This window comes from Dreissena polymorpha, chromosome 15 (assembly GCF_020536995.1).
Source record: "Dreissena polymorpha isolate Duluth1 chromosome 15, UMN_Dpol_1.0, whole genome shotgun sequence".
NCBI classification, from domain to species: domain Eukaryota; kingdom Metazoa; phylum Mollusca; class Bivalvia; order Myida; family Dreissenidae; genus Dreissena; species Dreissena polymorpha.
In genome coordinates this window covers 38,241,235-38,264,399 of record NC_068369.1, presented here as the reverse complement: position 1 = coordinate 38,264,399, position 23,165 = coordinate 38,241,235, and the positions used below count along the sequence as shown (strand labels likewise).

The 23,165-nt window shown below is 37.2% G+C and overlaps 1 protein-coding gene across 4 annotated transcripts in view; it reads right to left on the bottom strand.

Moving 5' to 3' along the window:
• Positions 1-985: 985 nt before the first annotated feature.
• Positions 986-23,165, bottom strand: part of LOC127860057 (cilia- and flagella-associated protein 44-like) — a 67,570-nt gene continuing 45,390 nt past the window's right edge. For 3 of the 4 annotated variants that reach the window (XM_052397805.1, XM_052397808.1, XM_052397807.1), the window contains 8 exons: positions 22,320-22,434; positions 20,549-20,735; positions 14,689-14,810; positions 10,246-10,422; positions 9,403-9,599; positions 8,564-8,789; positions 6,719-6,853; positions 986-2,471 (listed from right to left, as the gene is read on the bottom strand). In XM_052397805.1, coding sequence (XP_052253765.1) covers positions 2,274-2,471; positions 6,719-6,853; positions 8,564-8,789; positions 9,403-9,599; positions 10,246-10,422; positions 14,689-14,810; positions 20,549-20,735; positions 22,320-22,434 — 1,357 coding nt within the window. In that variant the 3' untranslated portion in view covers positions 986-2,273. The other variant, XM_052397806.1, reaches the window with a different exon arrangement.

Sequence of the window (23,165 nt, the reverse complement as noted above, 5' to 3'; positions counted from 1 at the left end):
CAAAGGGTGGCATATAGTTTTTTAACTGTCTGTCAGTCCGCCCGTCTGTCAGTCAGTCTGTCCATCCGAAAACTTTAACATTGGTCATAACTTTTGCAATATTGAATATAGCAACTTGATATTTGGCATGCATGTGTATCTCATGGAGCTGCACTTTTTGAGTGGTGAAAGGTCAAGGTCCTCCTTGAAGGTCAAATATATGGCTTCAAAGCGGCGCAGAAGGGGTTATTGTGTTTCTGACAAACACATCTCTTGTTCAACTAAAGGAATTTTTTTTAAATTACAATAAATCTAGTTTAGGAGGAAGTGTTGTCCTCATTAGCCTGTGCTAACTGCACAGGCTTATCTTTGATGACACTTTACCCACATGCATTCAGCTCAGAACAAGGCTCTTTAAGGGTTTAATAACATGGCACAAATAAACTGTTCACGAAAGGCATGTGCGCAAGAACAATATTGCTTGACCTTCCAGATTAAAGTCATGCATGAAGACAAAAATTGAAAAATATTACTTTTAATAAAAATATTAATTTTTCCAACAACTTAACACGAATGTTTATGAGAGATTTTTCTGGATGCCAAATAATGGTAGATATCTCTAGATGGCTCTATAAAAGCAGTATCTCCATTAAAGATCATTTGTGGTCATTCAAAATTGATAAATCACTTCGGTTCTAAATGGGTCACTATGAGCCTGGTTCGAAGAAAACTGGGCTTATCCCATATTAGCCTGCGCAGTCCGCACAGGCTAATCTTAGACAACATTTACTTCTAAAATTGTTGCTACCAAATTACTTCCTTTAAATAAGACATTCCATGACAGCTAAAAGGGGTGTCCCTAATTAGCCTGTGCAGACTGCACAGGAAGACCACATACTGGCCAAATTAATCCAGCCATTAAACACAATATTGGATAAAATGTAGGTAAAATTCTAAATGTATTGAGTTATGAAACAACCTGGGAAAAAAATAAACAAAGATGTAATTATAATCTCTTTTCTTTATTTAGCATAAAAATAACAGACATTTCTCAATCACAAAATGAGTTGATATATAAAATGGCCTATTAAGTAATATATAACATAAGTATCACAGACATATAAACACTTGCAAGTTAAATAGTCCTTTGTAGAATATCTTACACAAGCCAAGGGAGGTGAAACAATAAATGAATCTTTATTTCATTCTTACACATTTTTTTCTCTTCCATGACAATCAACTACTGCCTTGGAATAATATATCATACATGCATTTTGACATTAGAAGACTGTATGACAACACTTATAGTGATTGATAAATACATTATATTATACACCATTATTATACCTTACATTTTATAAGAAGCGTTCTTGGGTAGTAAAAAATTGTGCTATAAATTTATGACACCTTTCGAAAACAATTGTAAGCTTTTTCAATGTTCAATATGTTAATATTATATTTAATGTGGTAAAGTAATCCTGAATGTACACAACATAATGTGGTAAAGTAATCCTGAATGTACACAACATAATGTGGTAAAGTAATCCTGAATGTACACAACATAAATACCTCACATACTTAATGTACAATAATAATTGTTTAAGGCAACACTTAAATAATATTTGTGGTATATCCAATTTGTTAGCCTTACTGCCACTACAGTACACATACTTGTTTTTAACATAATAAGAAATAATGTTAAAAACCACACAGAAAATAAGAATTAATACATTAATAGCATAGCACACATAATAAATGCTTAAAAGTGTCCAAAATTAATTGAAAAATAGAGCTTAAGTCCCAAGAAAAAGAATCTTCATGTAAAAAGCATCTATAACATCTAACATTATTTTGTATTTAATTAACAAAAAGAACTCAAACAAGTTTAACCCTTCAGAAAAGTTCATCCATGATATTATATATTTAGTTTTTTTAAGAAACAAGTAGTATTCTGATGTTTGAATTTGTACTTATTAGTTAAAAATTAAGTGTTTGCATGACAGCAAGACATACTTCATAGTTAGAATATTTATGCCACCAACAAACTGATCTAAATCAATAATGATGTTTTTAAAGGTGTTATAACTGCCGTGCTAGATCATTACAGTTTTAATAATTTTCTTCATTTAAAGACTTAAGTCTAAGAATTGGTTGGTGATAACAAGCCAAGATTAAAAAGTAAAGCCCGAAAAGTCAATGTTTATTCCGTCTATCATCTATATAATCGAATTTCATCAATAGTTCTCCGGTCTAGCCAGCATACCCCCCACTCTCCCCCCGGCCCCTTCAAGCCCCTAGTTGCTGAGTGTCCTCATGTGTGGACTCTGAGGGAGGGGGGGCTGGGCAGGGGGCAGGATGTGGCCGCCCTTTCGGGTCAGCAGCAGGATCTCCTCCTTGAGGGCGTCTATCTCCTGGGCCTGCAGCTGAACCAGCTGGATCAGACGCTGCTTCTCACGGATGTCAGCCTTGCGCGCGCCGGAGAACTCCTCACCCTGCAACCATGGCAGAGAGAGATTAAGTTCAAATACATGATGTCTATGATGAAGATCTTATGAATGGTCCCACAGTGGGGATCGAACCCATGGCGCTCCGATTGCTTGGCTGACACCATAACCACTTCGCCACAGATACCTTTTGTGAGAAATTGAGCAATATATGGGATGAAACTATGATGGGGATCGGTTGAAAATAATGTATAAAATCATGGGGCAAACATTGAAGACAAAATATTAGAAAAAAGTAAAACAAGAGATGTGTTTGTCAGAAACACAATGCCCCCTAATGCGCCGCTTTTTTTGACCTTTGACCTTGAAGGATGACCTTGACCTTTCACCACTCAAAATGTGCAGCTACATGAGATACACAGGCATGCCAAATATCAAGTTGGTATGTTCAATATTTCAAAAGTTATTGCAAAACTTTACTGTAAGGTTAAAGTTTTGATGACAGAATGACGCAATGACAGACAGAAAGAAAGAAAGACAGGCCAAAAACAATATACCCCCGATCTATCAATCCGGGGGCATAAAAAGCAAAGGAAAATATATGTTTTAAATTAAAACTTTTAACATGCCCAGGTGAGCTAAATACTCAAAAAACATTGCCAAATTTATTTACGTTTTATGTATAGAATATTAAATATTGTGCGGTAAACAATTTTATCGTCAATAGGAAATCTTTAGCATATAGTGTACAACGTATTATTTTGTTTTTTAACTGACATTTCATACAAATTGGAAACATAAGAAAAAGAAGGTATATGTTATTTTCATGTAAAAATTGTCTTGCCCTTTGAAGAAACATACATAAAATCAAACATAAAACTCATGCAACTAATATAAATTTTCTCAAAAAAGATCTATCTAAATTTACTTTATATTAGCCTCATAGACTTTGCAAGTGTAACCTTGAGTGATCATATATTTGAATTGCAAACTAAATCTGGTAAAATCATGGTTATAAGACACTCCTCCTCTCTGTTGTCACAACATGCTCTATAAACAATATGAGTCAAGTTCTGGGAAAACTGGGCATAATGCATGTGCATAAAGTGTCATCCCAGATTAGCCTGTGCAGTCTGCACAGGCTAAGAGGGGAGGACACTTTCCGCTTTTATGACATTTTTGTTTAAATAAAGTCTCTAATTAGCAAAAGTCCAATTTATGCGGAAAGTGTCGTCCCTGCACAGGCTAATCAGGGGCGACACTTTACGCACATGCATTAAGCCCAGTTTTCCCAGAATGCTGCTCATATGATGCATTTGTGTAAAGTGTCTTCCAAGATCAGCCTGTGCAAACTGCACAGGCTAATCTGGGACAAAACTACACACATTAAGCCTCATTTCCCCAGGGCAAGGCTCTCATCTATCTATTGTCTTGAGGTCCCTAATCAAGGCTCTCATCTATCTATGTCTTGAGGTCTCTTATCACACATTGTGCATTTTCCATATCATAAAACAATTAATGATAATATTGCAGAGAATATTAGACACTTGTCAGTATCCTTTTGCAGAAAGTTATCTTTCTTTTTTGTATAATTTGAAATGGTTTCAACAGTATATGAAATAATGTATTCACATTAACTACCTCTTAACTTAATGTATTATACAATCAGCAAACAGTAAGCATGCTACTTTAACACAGTATCAAATAGAATTTAATTGTACATATGTTGAACCACAATTAATGCATAATAATTACTCCAAACTAACAAGATTTGAAACACACTGCTTAAAAATATTTTTGGAACAAAATATGGACACCCATGTATGCATGAAAGACTACTCTGCAATGAAAACTTCAACATTTGAAACATGAGTTCTCCCCCCTGTCTAATTTCTCTGTAGACACTCCACACATTCTAGACTTCCATAAATACAGCACAAAACTAGCTAATATCTCTCTGCACTGTGCTGCTTTCAATAGAGAAATAATCACTGCTGATAACTTCAATCATTATTGTTTTATCTTGATGTAAAACCAGCAAATTCTTCCATTTGTTGTAATGTATATTGTGTAAATACTGAAGCAAAATTTAATGCAAAAACAAACAAATGGAAAAGCGTGACACAAAGTTTTTGCCCCAAAAAAGTTAAATCTGTAGTATGTCCTGTGGTATAGACAAGTACACAGAGTGCAGGATCATGTGACTTTGTAGGGTTCCCCCTTTTAACTTGAATGGATGTATACACGACGTAAAGTGGCGCTTTATTTAAAAAAACTTTTTAAAATTATTTTTTCTTAAGAATTTCAACTAGTGAATAAAAGACAGATTTTTATGCTGCTTATGGCAATGTGAAATACATTGGAATTACTTTATTTAATAAGCCTGTGTTCTTGTTAAAAAAATCGGTATCTGCTGCATTAATTGTAAACGTTTATGCTTCACGCAATGAGAAATTTTGTCACCAATTTCAGACATATTCAAGGATTTATTCTTATACCTTTAGCTATTGGCACAAACTGCAAAAAAACTGTCTTTTATGAACTAAAGATTTTTGCAAATGTATTTCAATAAGCTGAGATATTTGCAAAAATAAAGTTTTTAACGGTGTGTTTGCATTCTGTCCAGCCCATGTGTAAACCCCTGAAACCCCGTTGATTCTGCACCCTGGTACCAGAAAGCCTTGATTTATTATTATTATTTTTAAATAGCCTCCAAAGGTGACATCATAAAATTTGATTTGGCAGCAAAAATACATTTAATGTAAAATTAATCATAAAAAAAGTTCACCTTGAAAGATGTTTTTTAAAAGATAAAATAAAGTACCATAGAAATCATAGATTTCAGAGAAAAAGCATGATTAATGCAGGCCTCTTTTTCATTTCATTAAACATTAAACAGTACTTTGCATCTTCAATATCTTGAAAAAAACTTAGAACCTTCAAACATCAAAAAGAACAGTTTCACTGTTTCTTGCATTGCAGTGCAGCTTGCAACTATAACTTACCCCTTTCTTTTGCTAAAATTAACAGCAAATAAATATACACCCATTTTTATAAGGTAAACTATTTAAAACAAATTGAAAAGTAAATAAAACATTCGAAGTTGCAAATAAATCTATGAATTAAGACATAGAACAGGAAATACAGGTTTAACAATCTATTTAAGTTTACAATCAATTTAAAAAAAGGCATTGGAGGTAAATATTCATACTTAAAAACAATTACCTTTTAGAGCATTATTTAAAATTGAAAAATATACATAACACACTGCATGATATTCAAACATCCTAATCCCTAGCGTTTGAACAAATACTCAAGAGCACAAAGAAATTATCAAGTGGAAAAAGTGTTGGAAAGGTAGTAATTATTGCTCAGTATATTAAACTATTAAATAGAATATTAAAACTTGTTTATGCATTGAGGTTTCAGGCAAAAAATTAAACTTTCTGAGAACTTGAAATGTATTTATGTTTCACAGAGTAGTGTGAATTTATCAACAATGATGGCCATTTCAAATATTTAACCCATTTTTGCCTAGTGGACTCTCCCATCCTTCTAAATTGGATCAATTTATTTCCAAAATTAGGGATGTCTAGTATATTTATTTCTATATTTAGAATATTTCTTACAGACATTTCTTTAAGCAAACAGCGCAGACCCTGGTGAGACGCCGCATCATGCGGCGTCTTATCTGGGTCTACGCTGTTTGCCAAGGCGTTTTTTCTAGACGCTAGGCATAAATGGGTTAATGTCACATTATTAGTTACACAAACATTTTGCTGCGAAGGAATTTATATAAATGAAAAAATATTAGTTTTGTGATGGTTTTGTTATAACAGAACTGAACAAAACAGAAGCAGTTATATCAAATACAACTAAATCATGTTCACCAAATCACCAAACAAAAAATTTTATTGAGAAAATGTAAGACAGGACAAGAGCATTACATTCACAATAAAGTTATACAAGCAACAATATAAAATTGAGTCATGCTCTGTAAAAAGGGGTTTTAATGCATGTGAGTAAAGCGTAGTCCCAGATTAGCCTGTGCAGTCCGCACAGGCTAATCAGGGATGACACTTTCAGCTTTTAAGATATTTTTTATTTAAAGAAAGTTTCTTCTTAAAAAAACAACAACAGTTTAGGCAAAAAGTGTCCTCCTTATTAGCCTGTGCAGACTTCACAGGCTTATCTGGGACGATACTTTAAGCAAATGCATTAAACATCCTTTTCACAGAGCGCCACTCAATTAGATTACACAACTATAACATAGCTCTAATATCGCCAGTACGCACCAGATTTTTCTGCCTGGAGTCCAAGGACCCTTCCGAGCCATGTTTCTTATCAAGCAGGGTGGAGAGTTGATTGAGACGCTTCGTGTTCTCTCGTATCAGGTCAGTGATCGCGTTCTTCTTCTCTGAAATCTTGTCCTGCAAGTAACAAACACAACTGATATCTTGCCCTGCAAGTCACACAATCAACTGAAATATTTTCCTGCAAGTCACACAAAAAACTGAAATCTTGTCCTGCAAGCCACACAAACAACTGAAATCTTGTCCTGCAAGTCACACAAACATACATGGCAGAAAAAAACAAAACTGTGATGCTGATAAATCAGCAAAAAAACTTATGGTATGTATTCTCTGGCTTATTTATAAGGCATTTCATGCTGCATGATAATGAGCCACAAAAAGTTGTTTTCATATATATTTCATAGTTATTGATAAAGACACAAGGAGAACAAATGACATAAAACATGTAAATACTCCGAGTTGAAGATTGGCAAACAGTAATAACTTTCTATATATACATAATGAACACGGTGCTGAAAAACCACATTCCTGTACCAGCATATGGAAATACACTACGGCCCTATAAATGTTGAAGTTACAACACATATGACCCATGTGTTGTAATTGTAAGAATTTAATACTATGTTATGCATTTGAACAGTGTATTTGTGTCTCGAAAATAACACCCAATATAAAGACAAGACTATTGCCAAGCAATATATGTCCCCTACTAGCTCCATCATTGTCAGATTTTGTTTTTATTTGTTGCCATAGCAACCAGAATTATTGATTTAGGAACAAAATGAAAAGACATGCATAATCTCCATATTGCCATCTGACCACATTTCAAGTTTCATAAAAAAATATGAAGAACTTTTAAAGTTATCGCAGGATCCAGAAAAGTGTGACAGACAGACTCAAAGACAGACGCACAGAGCGCAAACCAGTAGGGGACAATAAACTCCAACAACGGCTTAATTTTCTTAATTTTCTTGACAGATCAAGAAAAACTCTTCAATTGGTTAATATATGCATTAAAAATGATGTTCTGCAATGTTTAAGATTTTTGACACCATATTCAGCACTTTCCTGTTCAAAAGCAAGTAACAATGGCTATATGCAACCAGCATATAGTAACTCACAGGCTCTTCAGGTTTTATATTTGCCTCTCATATGTATCTGAGGTGTTGAAACTAAGTCTTAAAACTTAAATCTATTAAGAAAGGTCTTTTATTTAATTTGATTTTTGAAGGGACTGCTAACAGGTCAAAAAATGCATATGAGGGGAAAAGGATTAAATATCGTTTAGAAAGTACAGTAATAATAACAAAATACTGTTAATAAAATACAGTAATAATAACAAAATACTGTTAATAAAATACAGTAATAATAACAAAATACTGTTAATAAAATACAGTAATAATAACAAAATACTGTTAATAAAATACAGTAATAATAACAAAATACTGTTAATAAAATACAGTAATAATAACAAAATACTGTTAATAAAATACAGTAATAATAACAAAATACTGTTAATAAAATACAGTAATAATAACAAAATACTGTTAATAAAATACAGTTATAATAACAAAATATTCACGTTCTACTGTACAAGCTCCTAAGCACATTTTTTTAAACATATTTATTTATAGGAAATGTGGTTAAAAAAATAAATATTCTGAACTAAAATGATATCGTGTTAAACAAAATATCATTCAAATGCAACCTGAAAAGAAGAGTTCTATATGGGATCAGTTTGTGTCTGCAGACAGACTTCCATAATAACAAAGTCCTACATTATCAACACTACCCCACCACCCTACAGAGAACACCCCCCCTACTCACGTTCCACTCCACGACCTCCTCAGAACACTGTATCTCGGTGATGCGCAGTTTCTCCTTGAGCTCCTCGATGGTGCGGTTCACTGTGACCGTTTCCAGCTTCTCGATGTCCACCACGCAGCCAAACTTGGACACCATCATCTCCTCACACTCCTCATCCATCTCCGAGATCTTCGACTCAAACGTCTTGCGATCCTTGATCAACTGAACGTGCTTCTTCTTGGATTCCCTGTACAAATTAGGTCATGTTGTGTTGTAAAGTAGGTGCCGTTTTGACAACAAATTTTTAAATATTTATTTTTATTAAATTTGGTTAAAATTATTTTGATCTGATTATAAATGGTAGCATCAATATATAAATAAAATGTAATTCAAATCAATATAATAATTCTGCACACAATGTTCTTGAAAGGTAATTACATGCTTGACGATTTAATAATTTTTGCTTTAATTCACTTAAATTAACATCTCTCAGAGATACGCACTCACCGCACACTGGGACAAAAAAGACCTCTATAAGCCCTGTCGCCATTGCAGGTACTTGTAACACAAACGTTTGAGCCTCACGCTGGGTAAATGTGGTTCAATGCATGAGCGTACAGTGTCATCCCACATAAGACTGATCAGTCTGCACAGGCTTATCAAGGACAACACTTTTTGCTTTTATGAAATACTCTTTTTAAAGGAAGTCTCTTCTTAACAAAAATTCAGTTAAAGCGGAAAGTATCGTCCATTATTAGCCTGTGCGGTTGTTTTTCACATGCATTTAGCCCTAGTTTCCCCCGAGTGTGGCTCACACAATTAACAACTCCGTAACACACAGCCCAGTAAGCTGCACTCACTTCATGTATTTCTTCTGTGAGTGTTTCTCATGCTCCAGTTCCTTGATTCTCATCTGCAGCCTGGTGACCCCGTGGGACTCGAACACGAGGGTGTGTGAGAGGTCCTGGGGCAGCACTCCGTTCACCATGTACTGGATCTGGTGCAGTTTCAGGGACACGACCACGTCCAACTCGTTCAGCTTCTGCTGCTTCTCTAGCTGTAAGGGGAGGCAATCATGGAATAGTTGATGGTAAAGGGAGGTAATTATTGTTGTTTGTAAAGGGAGGCAATCACGGCATAGTTGATGGTAAAGGGAGGTAATTATTGTTATGTTTGTTAGGGGAGGCAATCATGGGAAATACAGGGTGTTCAAAGTTGATGGTAAAGGGAGGTAATTATTGGTATGTTTGAAAGGGGAGGCAATCATTAGAAATACAGGGTGTTAACAGTTGATGGTAAAGGGAGGTAATTATTGCTGTGTTTTTACCGCCACTTCTCTAGCTTTAAGGGAAGGCAATCATTAGAAATAAAAGGTACCAACAGATGATTGTATTGGGGAAAAGGGAAGTTATTATTGTAATGTTTGTAAGGGGAAGGCAATCATGAAAAATAAAGGGTATTTACAGTTTATTGCTAGGTGGAAAAGATAGGTAATTATTGCTATGTTTGTTTGTTCATTTGAAATTTTGTCTCTACTGAAATTGCCATTAGTTAACTTTGTTCTCATCGTGAGGAATTATCAAACATATTTCTACAAATGAAACTCTAAAAATAAAAGTGTGAAAAAACATTCACGTCAGCGTATATGAAACTTCAATAATCAAAGTATAAAGAAATCAATTGCATCAGGGTATACAGTGTACCTGGAATGCCTCGAGGTCTTGTTGTGCGGTCTTAAGTCCGCTGTCGATGACCTTGGACTTCTTGCCGTAGCCCTCGAGTTCCTTCTTTAGCGCGTCGTTGGTTTTCTTCTCCTCCACGAGGGCCTCCTCAATGTCCAGGCGCTTCTCACGCTGCTGGCATGTGGCTTCATAGAGGTTCTGAAATGTGAGATAGATGTATCAGTTTTTGCTTTAAGACATGGCTTTCTACAGTTCCTTGCATGTACTAGTTGCATCTGAGCTGTGCATTGTGAAAAAGGGCCTGAATGCATATATGCGTTAAGTGTCGTCCCAGATGAGCCTGTGCAGTCCACACAAGCTTATAAGGAACAACAATTTCTGCCTAAACTAGATTTTTACTAATAAGAGAGTTCCTTAAACTGAAAAATAGAATGAAAGCAGAAAGTGTTGCCCCTGATTAGCCTGTGCAGACTGCGCAATGAAAGCAGAAAGTGTTTCCCCTGATAAGCCTGTGCAGACTGCGCAATGAAAGCAGAAAGTGTTGCCCCTGATAAGCCTGTGCAGACTGCGCAATGAAAGCAGAAAGTGTTGCCCCTGATAAGCCTGTGCAGACTGCGCAATGAAAGCAGAAAGTGTTGCCCCTGATAAGCCTGTGCAGACTGCACAATGAAAGCAGAAAGTGTTGCCCCTGATAAGCCTGTGCAGAATGCGCAATGAAAGCAGAACGTGTTGCCCCTGATTAGCCTCTGCAGACTGCACAATGAAAGCAGAAAGTGTTGCCCTTGATTAGCCTGTGCAGACTGCACAATAAAAGCAGAAAGTGTAGCCCCTGATTAGCCTGTGCAGACTGTGCAATGAAAGCAGAAAGTGTTGCCCCTGATTAGCCTGTGCAGGCTGCACAATGAAAGCAGAAAGTGTTGCCCCTGATAAGCCTGTGCAGACTATGCAATGAAAGCAGAAAGTGTTGCCCCTGATTAGCCTGTGCAGACTGCGCAATGAAAGCAGAAAGTGTTGCCCCTGATTAGCCTGTGCAGACTGCGCAATGAAAGCAGAAAGTGTTGCCCCTGATAAGCCTGTGCAGACTGCGCAATGAAAGCAGAAAGTGTTGCCCCTGATTAGCCTATGCAGACTGTGCAATGATAGCAGAAAGTGTTGCCCCTGATTAGCCTGTGCAGACTGCGCAATGATAGCAGAAAGTGTTGCCCCTGATTAGCCTATGCAGACTGCGCAATAATAGCAGAAAGTGTTGCCCCTGATTAGCCTATGCAGACTGCGCAATGATAGCAGAAAGTGTTGCCCCTGATTAGCCTGTGCAGACTGCGCAATGAAAGCAGAAAGTGTTGCCCCTGATTAGCCTGTGCAGACTGCACAATGATAGCAGAAAGTGTTGCCCCTGATTAGCCTGTGCAGACTGCGCAATGATAGCAGAAAGTGTTGCCCCTGATTAGCCTGTGCAGACTGCGCAATGAAAGCAGAAAGTGTTGCCCCTGATTAGCCTGTGCAGACTGCGCAATGATAGCAGAAAGTGTTACCCCTGATAAGCCTGTGCAGACTGCGCAATGAAAGCAGAAAGTGTTGCCCCTGATAAGCCTGTGCAGACTGCGCAATGAAAGCAGAACGTGTTGCCCCTGATTAGCCTCTGCAGACTGCGCAATGAAAGCAGAAAGTGTTGCCCCTGATTAGCCTGTGCAGACTGCGCAATGAAAGCAGAAAGTGTTGCCCCTGATTAGCCTGTGCAGACTGCGCAATGAAAGCAGAAAGTGTTGCCCCTGATTAGCCTGTGCAGACTGCGCAATGAAAGCAGAAAGTGTTGCCCCTGATTAGCCTGTGCAGACTGCGCAATGAAAGCAGAAAGTGTTGCCCCTGATAAGCCTGTGCAGACTGCGCAATGAAAGCAGAAAGTGTTGCCCCTGATTAGCCTGTGCAGACTGCGCAATGAAAGCAGAAAGTGTTGCCCCTGATAAGCCTGTGCAGACTGTGCAATGAAAGCAGAAAGTGTTGCCCCTGATAAGCCTGTGCAGACTGTGCAATGAAAGCAGAAAGTGTTGCCCCTGATTAGCCTGTGCAGACTGCACAATTAAAGCAGAAAGTGTTGCCCCTGATTAGCCTGTGCAGACTGCGCAATGAAAGCAGAAAGTATTGCCCCTGATTAGCCTGTGCAATGCAAGCAGAAAGTGTTGCCCCTGATAAGCCTGTGCAGACTGCGCAATGAAAGCAGAAAGTGTTGCCCCTGATTAGCCTGTGCAGGCTGCGCAATGAAAGCAGAAAGTGTTGCCCCTGATAAGCCTGTGCAGACTGCGCAATGAAAGCAGAAAGTGTTGCCCCTGATAAGCCTGTGCAGACTGCGCAATGAAAGCAGAAAGTGTTGCCCCTGATAAGCCTGTGCAGACTGCACAATGAAAGCAGAAAGTGTTGCCCCTGATTAGCCTGTGCAGACTGCACAATGAAAGCAGAAAGTGTTGCCCCTGATAAGCCTGTGCAGACTGCACAATGAAAGCAGAAAGTGTTGCCCCTATTAAGCCTGTGCAGACTGCGCAGAGCGAGGCTCATATGTAAGTTTTTTGCTTCAAGACATGGCTTTCTACAGTTGCTAGAATGCACTTAATTCTTTAATTTTAAACTGGATGCTCTAGTTTTAAGGATTTATTTTTATTTAATTTGTAAAACACTTATCCTTAAATTGAAATGCATACTGTAGAATTAATAATGTTCATGAGGGCCCAATTTTCGCACTCTTGCTTCTGTGGGAATTCATGAATGCAAACATGTAAGGATTTTACCACAAGTCAGATTGTCAGTATACACTTCAACCATCCTAGTACAGGAGTTCATAGTTTATAAAATGTTCCTCTTGTTCAATGTTCACATTAATAAAGTGCTAACACAATAATCCTATCTCCAGTCTACGTACAAGTGAGCTGTGAATGTCTAGCTGTTAAATAGGGGACCACCCCGTGCATTTCTTAATTGCAACAAGACTATTGCCAAGCAATACAAGCAAATTTGTTATATTGATATCCCCAGCCATTATACTTCTGGACACAAGATATGGCTCCGGACACACAAAAAAAGCATTTTATCAAAATACAAAGGGCCATAACTCTATTATTATTCGATGGTGTACAATGCCATTTGGTGTGCATCATCCTCGTATCCATATATATACTCATACCAAGTTTCAATGAAATCTGCCAAAGAACTTCCAAGATATGGCTCCGGACACAAAAGTGCTGGACTGACGGACAGAAGGACGGATGGACAGACAATGCCAAAACAATATCCCTCCGCCTATGGTGGGGGGTAAAAAGTCCCCTACCGGCTCCACCATTGTCAGAAATTCCACCATTGTCAGAATATTTTTTTATTTGTTGCCATAGCAACCAGAATTTTTGACGTAGGAACAAAATGAAATGATGCGCATAATGTCCATATTGCCATCTATCCATGTTCCAAGTTTTATGAAAAAATATTAAGAACTTTTAAGTTATCGCAGGATCCAGAAAACCACCATTTTCAGCAGTATTTGTAGTCTATTTGTTGCCATAGCAACCAGAATTTTTGACATAGGAACAAAATGAAATGACGTGCATAATGTCCACATTGCCATCTATGCGTGTTCCAAGTTTCATGAAAAAATATTAAAACCTTTTATACTTATCGCAGGATCCAGAAAACCACCATTTTCAGCAGTATTTCTATTTGTTGCCATAACAACCATAATTTTAGACGTAGGAACAAAATGAAATGACGTGCATAATGTCCATATTGCCATCTATCCGTGTTCCAAGTAACATGAAAAAATATTAAGAACTTTTAAAGTTATCGCAGGATCCAGAAAAGTGTGACAGCCGAACAGACAGACAGTGCGCAAACCATAAGTCCCCTCCGGTGAAACTGGTAGGGGACTAACAAACAAGCTGCCATAATGACTGGCGTTATGACAGACGGGGCGTAACAGCAATTAATCGAAGGATATTTAGTTAGATTTCTTTTAAATTGAAATTGGAAATTTTAAGACGGCGCTCATATGTAAGTAATTTGAACCAAGCTTGCTTTCACAGTATTTGAAGTTTGACATGTATATAATTATAGGGCTTTATAAAAACCCAGACCCAGTCTATGGAAATATTATTTTCATGCAAAATGAAGAATTTTAAATTGCATAATTTTATAAATAAATCCTGATGACAAAATGCTTTTACTTGAACATTTTCTTCTTTTAACTTTTCAATGAGCCTTGTTTTGGGAATACTGGGTTTAATGCTTGTGTATAAAGTTGTGTCCAAGATTAGCCTGCGCAGTCTGCACGGTCTAATCAGTCCATGGCATTTTCAATTTTAAGAAAAATTTTCTTTACACATAATCTAATTATAACATAAATTCAGGCTAAAGAGTCTTCCTTGATTAGCCTGTGCAGACATGCATTAAGCCCTTATTTTCAGAGAATGAGGCTCAGATACTGACCTGATCACATCCTGGTGGACAGATGTCCAGGTCATATCCGCCACTCTCAGATTCATCCTCGTCCTCCTCCTCATCCCAGTCTTCATCTTCATCACTGTCATCATCACTGTCCTCCTCATCATCTGCGAGACATGAACATAGTGTCAGGTATCATTGGGATCCATAAAATGTTAGGATAAATAGCAGTACTATCATCATATCTGTCCTCATCATCTGTGAAACATCCTCATGTCATTTAAAAAAACACAGGAGTCCATAACACAATAAGCATTAGAGTTCCCATTATCATCCTCACTGCCCCCATTATTATCTGAAAGGCATGTGCAGGCTTATCTGGGAAGACAATTTACGCACATGCATTAAGCCCCATTTTCTTAGAGTGAGGATCATAATACAATAATGATTATAAGCAGTACTTCTATCGGGGATGCCATACTAATGACCTATTTACATGACTATAAGAATGCTGTCATTTATAACGGGACAGGAGTCCATATCACAAAAGGACTATTGGCAGTACTTCTATCGGGGATGTCATACTAATGACCTATTTACATGACTATAAGAATGCTGTCATTTATAACGGGACAGGAGTCCATATCACAAAAGGACTATTGGCAGTACTTCTATCGGGGATGTCATACTAATGACCTATTTACATGACTATAAGAAGGCTGTCATTTATAACGGGACAGAAGTCCATATCACAAAAGGACTATTGGCAGTACTTCTATCGAGGATGTCATACTAATGACCTATTTACATGACTATAAGAAGGCTGTCATTTATAACGGGACAGAAGTCCATATCACAAAAGGACTATTGGCAGTACTTCTATCGAGGATGTCATACTAATGACCTATTTACATGACTATAAGAATGCTGTCATTTATAACGGGACAGGAGTCCATATCACAAAAGGACTATTGGCAGTACTTCTATCGAGGATGTCATACTAATGACCTATTAACATGACTATAAGAAGGCTGTCATTTATAACGGGACAGAAGTCCATATCACAAAAGGACTATTGGCAGTACTTCTATCGAGGATGTCATACTAATGACCTATTTACATGACTATAAGAATGCTGTCATTTATAACGGGACTGGAGTCCATATCACAAAAGGACTATTGGCAGTACTTCTATCGAGGATGTCATACTAATGACCTATTTACATGACTATAAGAATGCTGTCATTTATAACGGGACAGGAGTCCATATCACAAAAGGACTATTAGCAGTACTTCTATCGAGGATGTCATACTAATGACCTATTTACATGACTATAAGAAGGCTGTCATTTATAACGGGACAGAAGTCCATATCACAAAAGGACTATTGGCAGTACTTCTATCGAGGATGTCATACTAATGACCTATTTACATGACTATAAGAATGCTGTCATTTATAACGGGACAGGAGTCCATATCACAAAAGGACTATTGGCAGTACTTCTATCGAGGATGTCATACTAATGACCTATTTACATGACTATAAGAATGCTGTCATTTATAACGGGACAGGAGTCCATATCACAAAAGGACTATTGGCAGTACTTCTATCGAGGATGTCATACTAATGACCTATTTACATGACTATAAGAAGGCTGTCATTTATAACGGGACAGAAGTCCATATCACAAAAGGACTATTGGCAGTACTTCTATCGAGGATGTCATACTAATGACCTATTTACATGACTATAAGAATGCTGTCATTTATAACGGGACAGGAGTCCATATCACAAAAGGACTATTGGCAGTACTTCTATCGAGGATGTCATACTAATGACCTATTTACATGACTATAAGAATGCTGTCATTTATAACGGGACAGGAGTCCATATCACAAAAGGACTATTGGCAGTACTTCTATCGAGGATGTCATACTAATGACCTATTTACATGACTATAAGAAGGCTGTCATTTATAACGGGACAGAAGTCCATATCACAAAAGGACTATTGGCAGTACTTCTATCGAGGATGTCATACTAATGACCTATTTACATGACTATAAGAAGGCTGTCATTTATAACGGGACAGGAGTCCATATCACAAAAGGACTATTGGCAGTACTTCTATCGAGGATGTCATACTAATGACCTATTTACATGACTATAAGAAGGCTGTCATTTATAACGGGACAGGAGTCCATATCACAAAAGGACTATTGGCAGTACTTCTATCGAGGATGTCATACTAATGACCTATTTACATGACTATAAGAAGGCTGTCATTTATAACGGGACAGGAGTCCATATCACAAAAGGACTATTGGCAGTACTTCTATCGAGGATGTCATACTAATGACCTATTTACATGACTATAAGAAGGCTGTCATTTATAACGGGACAGGAGTCCATATCACAAAAGGACTATTGGCAGTACTTCTATCGAGGATGTCATACTAATGACCTATTTACATGACTATAAGAAGGCTGTCATTTATAACGGGACAGAAGTCCATATCACAAAAGGACTATTGGCAGTACTTCTATCGAGGATGTCATACTAATGACCTATTTACATGACTATAAGAAGGCTGTCATTTATAACGGGACAGGAGTCCATATCACAAAAGGACTATTGGCAGTACTTCTATCGAGGATGTCATACTAATGACCTATTTACATGACTATAAGAAGGCTGTCATTTATAACGGGACAGGAGTCCATATCACAAAAGGACTATTGGCAGTACTTCTATCGAGGATGTCATACTAATGACCTATTTACATGACTATAAGAAGGCTGTCATTTATAACGGGACAGGAGTCCATATCACAAAAGGACTATTGGCAGTACTTCTATCGAGGATGTCATACTAATGACCTATTTACATGACTATAAGAATGCTGTCATTTATAACGGGACAGGAGTCCATATCACAAAAGGACTATTGGCAGTACTTCTATCGAGGATGTCATACTAATGACCTATTTACATGACTATAAGAAGGCTGTCATTTATAACGGGACAGGAGTCCATATCACAAAAGGACTATTGGCAGTACTTCTATCGAGGATGTCATACTAATGACCTATTTACATGACTATAAGAATGCTGTCATTTATAACGGGACAGGAGTCCATATCACAAAAGGACTATTGGCAGTACTTCTATCGAGGATGTCATACTAATGACCAATTTACATGACTATAAGAATGCTGTCATTTATAACGGGACAGGAGTCCATATCACAAAAGGACTATTGACAGTACTTCTATCGAGGATGCCATACTAATGACCTATTTACATGACTATAAGAATGCTGTCATTTATAACGGGACAGGAGTCCATATCACAAAAGGACTATTGACAGTACTTCTATCGAGGATGCCATACTAATGACCTATTTACATGACTATAAGAATGCTGTCATTTATAACGGGACAGGAGTCCATATCACAAAAGGACTATTGGCAGTACTTCTATCGAGGATGTCATACTAATGACCTATTTACATGACTATAAGAAGGCTGTCATTTATAACGGGACAGGAGTCCATATCACAAAAGGACTATTGGCAGTACTTCTATCGAGGATGTCATACTAATGACCTATTTACATGACTATAAGAAGGCTGTCATTTATAACGGGACAGGAGTCCATATCACAAAAGAACTATTGGCAGTACTTCTATCGAGGATGTCATACTAATGACCTATTTACATGACTATAAGAATGCTGTCATTTATAACGGGACAGAAGTCCATATCACAAAAGGACTATTGGCAGTACTTCTATCGAGGATGTCATACTAATGACCTATTTACATGACTATAAGAAGGCTGTCATTTATAACGGGACAGAAGTCCATATCACAAAAGGACTATTGGCAGTACTTCTATCGAGGATGTCATACTAATGACCTATTTACATGACTATAAGAAGGCTGTCATTTATAACGGGACAGAAGTCCATATCACAAAAGGACTATTGGCAGTACTTCTATCGAGGATGTCATACTAATGACCTATTTACATGACTATAAGAAGGCTGTCATTTATAACGGGACAGGAGTCCATATCACAAAAGGACTATTGTGATGCAATATGGTCCCCTACCGGTGAACTCCACCATTTTCAGCAATGTTTCTAGTCTATTTGTTGGCATAGAAACCAGAATTCTTGACGTAAGAACAAAATGAAATGACGTGCATAATTATTGTCATCTATCCATGTTTCAAGTTTCATGAAAAAAAATGAAGAACTTTAAAAGTTATCGCAGGATCCACCATTTTCAGCAATATTTCTAGTGTATTTGTTGCCATAGCTACTACAATTCTTGACGTAGGAACAAAATCAAATGATGTGCATAATCTCCATATTGCCATCTGTCCATATTTCAAGTTTCATGAAAAAATATGAAGAACTTTTAAAGCTATCGCAGGATCCAAAAAAGTGTGACAGACTTACACACAGAGCGAAACCCAGAAGTCCCCTCCGGTTTCACCGGTAGTGGACAATAATCATAAGATGTCCAATTATCATCATTACTGTCATCTATTTACATGGCAATAAGGATGCTATCTTATACAAAGAAGTATTTCACAAAACAAAATGACAACATTTTTCCTTTTCCTGTAAATCCTACCCAAGTAGACCCATGTTAATAGTGAAATGACATTATTGTTGCATGCACAAATTTATGATATTGTAGCGCGTCGTCTGTGGTTCCGTATTCTTGTCAGGAATACTTCAATATTACTAATGTGGTTTTATGCTTATTTAATTATTAAAATGAGTAAAACAATTCAGTTTAAAACTTCATTAACCTTTCATTCTTTAACGTTGAAATTCAAAGAAGGTATAATTTGACGAACACAATGTAAACATGACCAGTTTTTATGGCCCAACCAAGAATTCTTGGTCGCCTGCCCCAGAATTATTGGCCATCAACCCAAAAAGTGGGTCAGTGACCAAAAAAGTTGGTCATCGTGATGTCGATCGACCAGAAAAATGGTCATGAACGCTCAAAATGACATCACGCAAAAATACACCGCCATATTGGATTTTGAACAAAAATTTATGTAAAACAAACTATGGACGCTTAGAGAAATGGATACACCACTTTAGACAAGTATTAAACAGAGATTTCATCATATCTACAGATAACCTGCTTCATGCCTAGTTGAGTCGCTGCCAGAAATAACTAAAATTTAACCACAATCAAACGCGACAAGATGGCTGCAACTAGATCAGAAATGTGAGTGATCTGACAATAACATACAAAAAATGTACTGATGTATGCATATTAAAATAGGCATGCAGTGAAGATGTAAAGGTATAGTCACTAAACCTTATAAGAAGCTGTTTTTATACGGCTATGTCTTTATGTGTTTGTATGCTGTATTCTGAAATTAGCAAGTTCACATGCAAATTAAATCATGGCTGCTTAAATATTCAATACATGGGTTGTACGGCAATGGGTAAGTTAAGTTAAATTCATAATATAAACAAATATTAGATACTTTAATGGTCCTATATGCAGGGCATATCAATAGTTTGACCAAGTTGAGAACCAAAACTGAAATATAAAGATGCTATTCAATTCTTCTGGGAAAACTGGCATTGTCACCCCAGATAATCCTGTGCAGTCCACACAGGCTAATTACGACACTTTCTGCTTTTATGGAATTTGTCCTTTAAAGGAGCTCTAAACAAAAAACAACAACAGTGTGGGCAGAAAGCGCACATGCTGATCTGGGATAAAACTTTACACACATACATTTAACCGCTTTTTCCCAGTTAACCTTGGTTAATTTCTGGATGAGATAACCCACCTTGAAAAAGTGTAGCTAATAGATAGCAGGTAACGTATCTATGACATTAAAATATTATTGCAGCATCCTTACCATCTCCCTCTGTGGTCTTTTTCTTGGATCTCTTGATCTTCTTCTTGAAGACCTTGGTAAGGTAGTCTGCAAACTTGTTGTTGTCTCCAAGGGAGACCTGGAAGGCTGCGTACAGGGCCTTCTCCCGCTCCTGCAGCTTCTCTATCTCCTTCTTCTTCACCTCCAGCTTGGACGTCACCTCAACTATCTGATACAGAGAGGGGGCTAATCACTGTCTGACATACATAAACATGTCACCTCAACTGGCTGACATACATAAACTATCTGATAAACAGAAAAGTAGTGGGTTTTTACCTTCTCTATAAAGTTCCGGTAGAAGGCATATTCCCAATCGAGAAAAAACAAAAAAAAATCCCTATTGCCATCCGAAAAAATCCCAAAAGGAAGTAAAATTGCAGTATCTATGGACTTAATTAAATGAGCAATGACATCAAGCAAATAAAGAGCCCATAACGCCCAATCTAAAGAGTTCACGACGCAAATTTCCCAATTTCAGGGTTTTTTACTTATTTTTCCGGAACTGAAATTAACCAGTACTATTCCAAATCAGTAAGACTTGCAAGGCTTTCCTTTGACTCTCATTTTGAACCTTTGCCTCTCATTTTGGACCTTTGACTCTCATTTTGAATTGTTGACTCTCATTTTGAACCTTTGACTCTCATTTTGAACCTTTGACACTCATTTTGAACTTATGACCATCATTTTGAATCTTTGACTTATTTTAAATATTTGACTCTCATTTTGAACTTATGACCATCATTTTGAATCTTTGAATCATTTTGAATCTTTGGCTCTCATTTTGAACCTTTGACTCTCATTTTAAACTTTTGACCATCATTTTGCATCTTTGACTCATTTTGAATCTTTTCCTCTCATTTTGAATCTTTGACTCAAAAAAAAAATAAATAAATAAACAAGATGTGTTTGTGAAACACAATGTCCCCCTATATGACATTTGACCTTGAAGGATGACCTTGACCGTGACCCTTCACCACTCAAAATATGCAGCTCCATAAGATACACATGCATGTCAAATATAAAATTGCTAGCTTCAATATTGCAGAAGTTACATTACATGAGCAATTTTGACCCATATATTTGACCTTGAAGGATGATCTTGACCTTTCACCACTCAAAATGTGCAGCTCCATGAGATACACATGCATGCCAAATATCAAGTTGCTATCTTCAATATTGCAAAAGTATTCATAAAATAAGCCATTTGGGCCACATATATTTGACCTCTGACCTTCAAGGATGACCTAGACCTTCACCACTCAAAATGTGCAGATCCATGAGATTCACATGCATGCCAAATATCAAGTTGCTATCTTCAATATAGCAAAAGTATTCATAAAATGAGCGATTTTGGCCTCATATATTTGACCTCTGACCTTGAAGGATGACCTTGACCTTTCACCACTCAAAATGTGCAGCTCCATGAGATACACACGCATGCCAAATATTAAGTTGCTATATTCAATATAGCAAAAGTTATTGCAAAATGTTAAAGTTGGCGCAAACCAACCAACCAACCCACCAACAGACCAACCAACCAACAGACCAACAGACAGGGCAAAAACAATATGTTCCCCACTACTATAGTGGGGGACATAAAAATTCAAAATGATACATTAATTACTGGATAACCACAATGTGTTGAAAGGGCAATCTGACAAAACCAAAATCTAGCTTTTAAGTCCTCAATCTGACATATTAAACGTGTTACAGCAGTTGAGGTTCTACAGACACTCTAGTTTCTTGGTTCTACCTTTGCCTGCATGTCCAGTTTCTCCTGCTGTTTGTTCGTCACTTTCTCTGCCAGCACATCCTCTCTCTTCTCGTACTCCTTGAGCAGCACCAGCTCTTCGAACAGCGTCACCTGTCTGAAATACACAACAACCTGATCACCTGTCTGAAATACACAATGACTTGATCACCTGTCTGAAATACACAATAACTTGATCACCTGTCTGAAATACACAAGAACTTGATCACCTGTCTGAAATACACAAGAACCTGATCACCTGTCTGAAATACACAATAACCTGATCACCTGTCTGAAATACACAATAACTTGATCACCTGTCTGAAATACACAATAACCTGATCACCTGTCTGAAATACACAATAACTTGATCACCTGTCTGAAATACACAAGAACTTGATCACCTGTCTGAAATACACAAGAACCTGATCACCTGTCTGAAATACACAAGAACCTGATCACCTGTCTGAAATACACAATAACCTGATCACCTGTCTGAAATACACAATAACCTGATCACTTGTCTGAAATACACAAGAACCTGATCACCTGTCTGAAATACACAAGAACTTGATCACCTGTCTGAAATACACAAGAACCTGATCACCTGTCTGAAATACACAAGAACCTGATCACCTGTCTGAAATACACAATAACCTGATCACCTGTCTGAAATACACAATAACGTGATCACCTGTCTGAAATACACAAGAACTTGATCACCTGTCTGAAATACACAATAACCTGATCACCTGTCTGAAATACACAATAACGTGATCACCTGTCTGAAATACACAAGAACTTGATCACCTGTCTGAAATACACAAGAACTTGATCACCTGTCTGAAA